This window comes from Grammomys surdaster, unplaced genomic scaffold (genome assembly GCF_004785775.1).
Source record: "Grammomys surdaster isolate TR1022 unplaced genomic scaffold, NIH_TR_1.0 135, whole genome shotgun sequence".
In the NCBI taxonomy this organism is placed as follows: domain Eukaryota; kingdom Metazoa; phylum Chordata; class Mammalia; order Rodentia; family Muridae; genus Grammomys; species Grammomys surdaster.
In genome coordinates, this window is record NW_021604593.1 from 1,533,749 (window position 1) to 1,541,914 (window position 8,166).

General features: G+C 48.5%; 1 protein-coding gene across 1 annotated transcript in view; it reads left to right on the forward strand.

Moving 5' to 3' along the window:
• The first annotated feature begins 3,027 nt into the window (after positions 1 to 3,027).
• The window catches only part of Ecscr (endothelial cell surface expressed chemotaxis and apoptosis regulator), an 8,418-nt gene continuing 3,279 nt past the window's right edge, over positions 3,028 to 8,166 (forward strand). The window contains exons 1-6 of the mRNA XM_028762800.1: positions 3,028 to 3,137; positions 6,448 to 6,486; positions 6,799 to 6,843; positions 7,004 to 7,063; positions 7,619 to 7,756; positions 8,094 to 8,153. Of these exons, the coding sequence (XP_028618633.1) occupies positions 3,032 to 3,137; positions 6,448 to 6,486; positions 6,799 to 6,843; positions 7,004 to 7,063; positions 7,619 to 7,756; positions 8,094 to 8,153 (448 nt within the window). The 5' untranslated portion in view covers positions 3,028 to 3,031. The remainder of the gene's footprint in view (positions 3,138 to 6,447; positions 6,487 to 6,798; positions 6,844 to 7,003; positions 7,064 to 7,618; positions 7,757 to 8,093; positions 8,154 to 8,166) is intronic.

The following is an 8,166-nucleotide window of genomic DNA, read 5'->3' on the forward strand; positions in this document are numbered from 1 at the left end:
AGGGATAGTGGGGGACACAGGAGAAGCTGGGAGGGAGAGGAAGGGATGGGAATGTTGGAAACAGTTCAAACCTATGTATGAAATTCTCAAAAACAAACAAACAAAGAAACCCAAACCCAGGGTTTTGAGAGATGGCTCAGCAGTTAAAAGCACTTATTGCTCTTTCAAAGGATCCATGTTCGATTCCCAGAAGCTACATGCCAGCTAGCCTCTGACACCCTCTTCTGGCCTGTGAGTGCACTGCATGCATGTGGTACACAGACTATATATATATTCAGGCAAAACACCTGTAACATTAAAAGTACAAGTACATTTTTAAGAGGAAAAAGGTAAAATTTAAATAACAAACAAAACAAAAACCAGAGATTTGAGAGAAGGCTCATCCATCAAGAGCACTTGCTGCCCTTCCAGAGGATCTGAGTTTGGTTCACATCAGGTGGCTCTCAATTACCTATAACTCCAACTCCAGGGAAGATGACACCTTTTACTGGCCCCCATGAACACTCGTATACATGTGGCATACACTTACACAGACATACATCAATAAAAATAAAATCTTTATTTTTTAAATTTGATCTCAATTTTTAAAAACTTTCTAATGATTCTTTGTGAATTTTGCATCATGTACCACAATCCCACTCATCTCCTTAAATTTAATTTTATGTGATGTGTGTTTGCCTTCTTTTTTTTTTGTTTTGTTTTATTTTTTTTCGAGACAGGGTTTCTCTGTGTAGCCCTGGCTGTCCTGGAACTCACTCTGTAGACCAGGCTAGCCTCGAACTCTCAAACTCAGAAATCTGCCTGCCTCTGCCTCCCAAGTGCTGGGATTAAAGGTGTGTGCCACCACTGCCCGGCATGTGTTTGCCTTCTAATATATCTATGTATCATATGTATAAGTAGTGTCCAAAAGGCTAGAAGAAGGCATTGTATGTTCCAGAGAACTGGAGTTAGACATGGTTGTGAGCTGCCATATAAATGCTGAGAATTGAATATGGGCCTTCTGCAAGAAAAATCAGCACTCTTAGCCACTGAGTCATCTTTCCAGGCCCTAAAGAGTACTTGGAAGGCAGAGGCCGCTGGATATCTGTAAGTCTGAGGCCAGCTTGATCTACATACTAAGTTCCAGGGCAGCTAAAGTTGCATAATAGAGAAACCCTGTCTCAAAAACAAAAATAAAACAAACAAACTAACAAAAAACCCTAAATAGAAAATCTTAAGAGCCAGGCAACTCAGGAGGGCAAAGGCAGTGGGATTTCTGAGTTCAAGGCCAGCCTGGTCTACAGAGTGAGTTCCAGGACAGCCAGGACTACACAGAGAAACCCTGTCTCCAAAAAAAAAAGAAAGAAAAAAAAAGAAAAAGAAAAAAGAAGGCCGGGTGGTGGTGGTACACGCCTTTAATCCCAGCACTTGGGAGACAGAGGCAGGCAGATTTTTCTGAGTTTGAGGCCAGCCTGGTCTACAGAGTGAGTTCCAGGACAGCCAGGACTATATAGAGAAACCCTGTCTCGAAAACCAAAAAAAAAAAAAAAGAAAGAAAGAAAAAAAGAAAAGAAGAGAAAACAAATTCCTCTCAAACAAAATCCAGGCTGTAGTTCAGTGGAACTGTGTTTGCCTCTGTTGATCGTGGCTCCAAACACCCAACATCATGAAATAAATACATAAATTAAAAAGCCAGGTTTTGTGACGGACACCTGTAATCTCAGCTTGGGAAATGGAGAGAGGGGCATTAGGAACTCATGGGCTGCATTATGTCACAGAGTCACAGAGTGAGTCACAGGGAAGCCTGCATTCTACCAGGTCCTGCCTAAAAACCAGTCAATAGGTCAGGAGGGCATGATAAGCCTTTAATCCCAGGGAGGCAGTGGCCAGCGGATCTGGGTGGAGGCAGATCTCATCTTGGTCTACAGAGTGAGTTCCAGGACAGTCAGGGCTACACAGAGAAAAACCTGGCCTAGAAAAACCATAAACAAATGAACAAATGAACAAACAAACAAACAGAAGTAGTATATATCAGATATCTATGTTCTTCATTTTTTTCTCATACTCTTAGATGTTTTAGATTTACTTCAGTAAGTATGTGCTGGGGCCTTTCTGTATGGTGAGTTTTGTAGGAATACTACTGGCCTGCAGTAAGAAAGTGAGAACCTGGGGCATGCTGTGGAGGGTAAGGACAGGGAACAAACACCTAACCTGAGGGGACTAGGGAGGCAAGGGGGTATGCCTGTCATGTGATGTGTGTGTGTTTGTGTGTGTGTACACATGTGCCAGTGCAAGTGTCTGTACAAAGCCCAGAAGTCACCCTCAAGTATTGTTCCTCAGGAGCAGTCTGCTTGTTTGTTGTTTGAGATAAGGCCTTTCACAGGAACCTGGAGCTCACCAATTAGGCTAGAGGGCCAGTGAACACCAGGATTCCCCTGTCTCTGCCTCCCCTGGTAATGGGATTATAGGCCAGCCACTTTGCTTGGCTTTTTATGAGGCTGTTGGGGTAGAATTCAGGTTCTCATGCTTGTGAGGCTAGTTCTTTACCCACTGAGCTCTTTGTCTAGCCCACCTCTTGTTTTTCTACTAGGAAGAACAAGCTTGCTTCTAAGGCATCCCTGAGCCATGCTGGAAGTCCCATCAGGACTGACAGCCCTGAGTGGGGAGAGGAATGTGGAGAATTCCGTCTACTGAGCAAGCGCAGCTGGTGGGTCGATCTTAGAGCTGGGTCCTTGGAGACAATGTGTGTGCAACAGTAGGCTTGGGGGGAAACGTAGGTGCTACAGGGAAGGACCGGAAGGATCCCTCTGAGAGGAAGGTAGTGTTGGGGGACTGTCACCACTGGTCACTGCACAGAATCCAGAGAGGCTTAGCTAGTCCTCAGCCTCTGCTTCAGCTCACATCCTCATCTGGGCTGTGTGTTGAACTGGGGCCCCTGGAGCCAGTCCCAATCTGTTTCCTTCTATTCTTTGACAGGAAGCTCCTGGAGCGCCAGCCCCCACCCCCCCTCCCCGCCCCATCTCACCCCAGTGCTCCCTCTCTCTTCTCTACTATGGACAGAGAACACACTGAGGAGCCTGCTACACACCCAGCTGATCCGGGGACCAGTGGAGCCATGAGGCTGGGTTCAGCAATCCTAGGTTTACTCCTGCTCCAAGGTAAGATGCACTTGCCACTTTTCTCCAACAAGCCTCCCCCTCCTCCCCCTCCTCCTCCCCCACATGTTCCCATCCAGAGCTCTGCCTGAAAAAGGGAAATTCCAGAACCTTTCCATGAAGGGGATCGGCTGGCCTGGAGGATTGGAAGTACCACCCTGGTCAAACAGACTCTGTTCAGCTGTAGATATTTTCTAGGGTTCCCTCATAGAGTCCGGGCCCCTAGAAAGGTGGGGAGTGGGTGGCTTGATGAATGACAGAACCTGAAAGTTCTTTCCAAGGAGTATACAAGCAGAAGTCTGTGGCTGACCTGTCAATACTCTACTGATACAGGCACCATGTAGAGTTCTAGCACAAAGTGGTCTGCACCTTGGGCTTCATGGGTTGCCTTCTCTTTTGTTCTTACCTGTGAAGAACTACAAGCTTTGAATTTCAAATGCTGACTTTAATCTCAAATCACATCAAGAGGGTTTTTGGTTAGACACAAAGAACTCTTTACCGAGGAAGATGCACACACAGCACAGGGGCTGGTCGAGATGACTGAAATACCTACCTCTCAGATGTCGCTGGCAGGCATGAGTGGGGTCTTGAGGAAGGATCCTCTAATTAGGGAGCCTTTGCTGGGAACCATGAGAAAGAAGTCCAGGACACTCTGATTCACAGGGCAGCAACTTCCCTTTGTCACCCCACCCTGCCCCAGCCACCACCCCTGGTTCTTTGTGGAGGACATCTGAGGCTGTGTACCAAGCGTTGGGAAGATGGGCCAGAGTGCTTAGGAGAAAGGGTCTGTGTTCCAGAAAATGCTGCGAGACAGGCTGGGGTCAACACTTACACCCCGTCTTGCCCATCAACGCCCACAGGGGACAGTCAGAGTTAACGTGAGAGACTTATGAGGGATTCTGCAGGCCTTCCAAATGCACAGCCTCTCCTAATGCCAGCCTAAACTTGGTCTAACCCACTGGCACTCTAGCTTGTCCAACCTCTTTACCCAGGAGCTCACAGCAGTTGTCAGCATCATTTTGCTGGCTGCGGAATTTTCTGGAGCAAATTCATGCCAACACAGGGGCTTGATTGTAGAGAGAGTCAGCTGGTCTTTAGATTTGGAGAAATCAAGAGAATGGAGCACAAATATAAATGTCTAGCACTGATTGAGCAAGTGTTATCAGGGGCTGTGTGCTTTATATGTATTTTCTTTTTCCCTCAACAACTTAGAAGACTCTCCCCAACCCCATCCCTGTGGTGTGATGCTGAGAATCCAAGTAGGGTGACGGCAGAGGCTTACCTCTAGCCTCTGACAGTTCAGAGAATCCAGGTCTAACTCAGGCAGTGAGTGAAGCCAGAACTCAAATATCCCACTTTTTTTCTCTCTTGTGGTGCTGGGAGTTGATCCTAGGGTCTCACACAAGCTTGTGCATGCTAGATAAGTGCCTCACCACTGAGCTACATCCCCCAAATGCTTTTCAACACTAAACTATGCTGCTGAGGAAAACAGGGGTGTGGGCGGGGCTGGACTGGAAGGAAATGAAGCAGGTAGGATCAGGAAGCAGAGGTCAGGAAAGTTAGGAATTCTTGTGGCCACGGCTCTTTGAGTGTCTGTGTGTCCCTTGGTCAGAGGCACCGGGCCTACAGAAGCACACATTTCTGAAGTCCATCCTCTGCTCACAGAAGAATCTTTATAGATGATGACAAGTTGGCAGGAGTCAGGTAAGAGGCAGAGAGTACAGGCCTTTATGGCTTGATGTTTGTGCCCTAGGAACTCCTCAAAAACTTATAGATCATCTTCTGGATATATCTAGAAAGGCAGGTGTACTCGGACTTCATCTTCCCAGAACTAATATAAAATGTATGCAGTGCTTGAACAGGAAGCAATTGTCTTCAGAGGTGTTGAATGGAAAGGGTTAGCTCAGGCTCATCCCACGCTGGAAAGGATTCTTCCTAGCCTGGGATTCCTGTAATACTTACTTCCTTCTGGAACCTCTACCCACAAAGGAGCAGGGATGTGAGAGATCTTGACCTGGAGAAACACATCTCAGGGTTAAATAAGCTTTGGCTTGCAGACAATTCCACAGTATCTAAGTGTGGATTGCTCCATGTGGATAGTGTGGATGGCTCCTTGGAGGAACTGGTAAGGCCTTAAGGAAAACCAAGAGATCAGCAGGCTGCCACGGCCTTGGTTGGGTCCCTGGAATTCATCTGCCTCAGTCCTTCCGGGTTTGGGTCTGATGCCTTTCTAATAAAGAAAAGTCAAGGAAACAGTAGGAACAGAGCAGCCACCTCAGTCCCAGCCTGCATGGAGGGAGTGGCTCCAGATGGGCGGCTCTGTTTCCCTGTGTTTTCCTTGCACATTGTTCATAGGTTTCAAGAATGATTTCATTGTGGAAAGTGAGCAAACATAACCTGACCTTCCGGGTCCCCCCCCCACGCACACATAAAAGCATACACATATCAACACAGAGGACTACAAACATACGTGTGTACACACAGAATAGCCAACAAGAGTCCAACTAGCACTGCTGGTAACCTCCTCCTCCCTGAGTTTGGACTAGAACAACCATTTTCTAACTCGCCTCTGCCTGTGAGAGGGAACCAGTCCCTCCTTTCAGAGCTTCCTCTACTGTTGGACATACCTCAGAACTTGTTTCCTGGGCAGGCCATTACCTCTGGGTGGGATGGGGAGGAGAAGGGAGGAGAGAGGAGGAGGAGGAGGAGGAGGAGGAGGAGGAGGAGGAGAGAGAATGCGAAAGCAGGCATAAGCCCTAAACTTTACCCAATTTCATCTACCTTCCCCCTCGCCTTCCTTTAGACTGGAGCCACAATGACAGTTTTCACAGGAGGAAACAAACGGCCAGGAGTCCAGAGACCCAGAGTTCTGTGTGTGTGACCAGATGTGTCACTAGTTTAAATAACCATCCCCTAGACTTGTGTCAGGGTGGTGAGATAACTGTTGAGGACTGAAGACACGGTAGAAGATTCCAGGACTCTGAACCAAGAAGTGATGATGACAAGCCCTTTCCTTTAACCCTCTGCCAAGCGTGCCTGCCTGCGTGCATGGGTGTTTAGACAGCCAAAAGCCCTCGTTTCTATCATGGGCTCTGCTTGGCAGAGTTACCAGAGCAGTCTATATTTTGTTTTGTTTTGGTTTTTAGAGACAGGATCTCTCTATGTAGCCCTGGCTGTCCTGGAACTCAATATGTAGACCAAGCTGGCCTTGAACTCAAAGAGATATGCCTACCTCTGCCTCCTGAGTTCTGGGATTAAAGGTGTGCACCACCATGCCCAGTCACAGTCTGTGCATCTTTGCTTTCTCTCACAGGCTACAGCTCTCAGCCTACCATGACTCAGACCTCTCAGGGTAAGGTTTATGGCCTACTCCAGTGTTTGTGCCTAAGAGGTTAGGAAGGTATTACAGGAGGGGGGCTCGGATCTCTCTTCTTCACTGAAAGCAGGTGATGGGAGCTTGGGCCAAAGGTCTCTGGGGCTCACTCAACTGGTCTAATCTAACATGCCTGGAAGAGGGAAGAGATGAATAGTCAGAGGTAGAGGAGGGGAGGGAAAGAGGAAAACAAACATACAAACAACAACAAATCTAGCTTCAGAGACAAAGAGAAGGGCACAGAACTGTTGGAGGATAGAGGTATCAGACCCCTCAAATGCTGTGTTTCAGGGATTTTCAGGAGTCTGAGCCCCCAGCCAGTTCCTCTCAGTTCAGGTGAGTGAATGAGTGTGGCTGCGGAGAAGCCCATCTCTTCCCTCCCATGCCCACCCCAGCCATTCAGACTGACTTGAGCCTAGGGATTCAGATGGGCAGAGGGGTATGGCACCAGCAGTTCTGCCCCATCTGCTCTCCTCATCTGCTTCTGTCCTTGTAGGAGACAGATCTTCCTCAGAGCCTGGCAGCTCGGGACTTCGGCTTAGCACCGTTATCCCAGGTACTCAGCTGTTGAGACTGAAAATGGTGGCCAGCGAAGGTCCCGGAGGAGCAGGACACAGTTTGGGCTCTGCAGGAGGATGCAGAACCTGTGGCAGAAGAGACAGGCAAACAGGGCCTCACACTGGTGTTTCCAAAGCAAGGGAGCAGGAACGGGTGTCATGGGACCCACCCAGATGTCAGCCTCTCCAGACTCCAGCTCTGGGGCCCTTCCTATGGGCAGTGGCCTGGAGAACTGAGCCAGCAAAGGAGAGAGATGAGCAAGTGGCATCTGTGGGGTGGAGGGAGAGAGAGATGTTTTCTAAGCAGAGCAGACTGCAAAGAGCAAGGCTCAGAGAGGTGAGCCAGAGAATAGCTCTTTCTGGAATTGAAGGCGGTGACAAAGGAGGGCTGGGATTGTAGCTCCCAGGCACAGTGCTTGCCTAGTGTAAAAGACCTCTTGTGTTTAATCACCAGCACCACACACAAGAAAAGGATCAGAAGGAAAGGATATTTTGGACTAAGGAACCCTCTCTGTGCATACTATAGCTGGTCATATGTACTCCCCCACCCACAGAAATCCTACAGAAGTCATCTCAGGCCTCCTCGGTATCCAGTCAACCTGTGATGCCAAGGTCAAGCACCATGGATAAACACTCCCTTTCCTTGCCTGACTTGAAGTCATTCCAGCCACAAAAGCACACACTGGGACCTGGTGAGTACCCAGGGCAGGCGGGCAGGAGGTGATGAACCCTAGGTATGTCTGGATGGGTTCCTTCTTCCTTTAGTCAGGTGCACTCAGTGAGGGAGTGGAGGCTCTTAAGTCTAGAAACTACACCAGTGGTACCCTAGTTTGGGACATGACAAGAAAGCATTGGGCAGAAGTAGAAACAAGGAGTTGGGTCTGGTCACAGTAAGGGTTAAACACACCTGAATTTGGGACTGAGAAAAGAATGGATGGGGAAGGGAAATGGGAAGGTTTGGGAAAGGGCTTCCCAGGGTATGTTGGGAGGGATGGGACCCTCCATCTTGGCCATTTCCTTCTGGTGCAGGCACAGGGGCCCCAGAAAGCAGCAGCAGCAGCAGCAGCAGCAGCAGCAGCAGCAGCAGCAGCAGCAGCAGCAG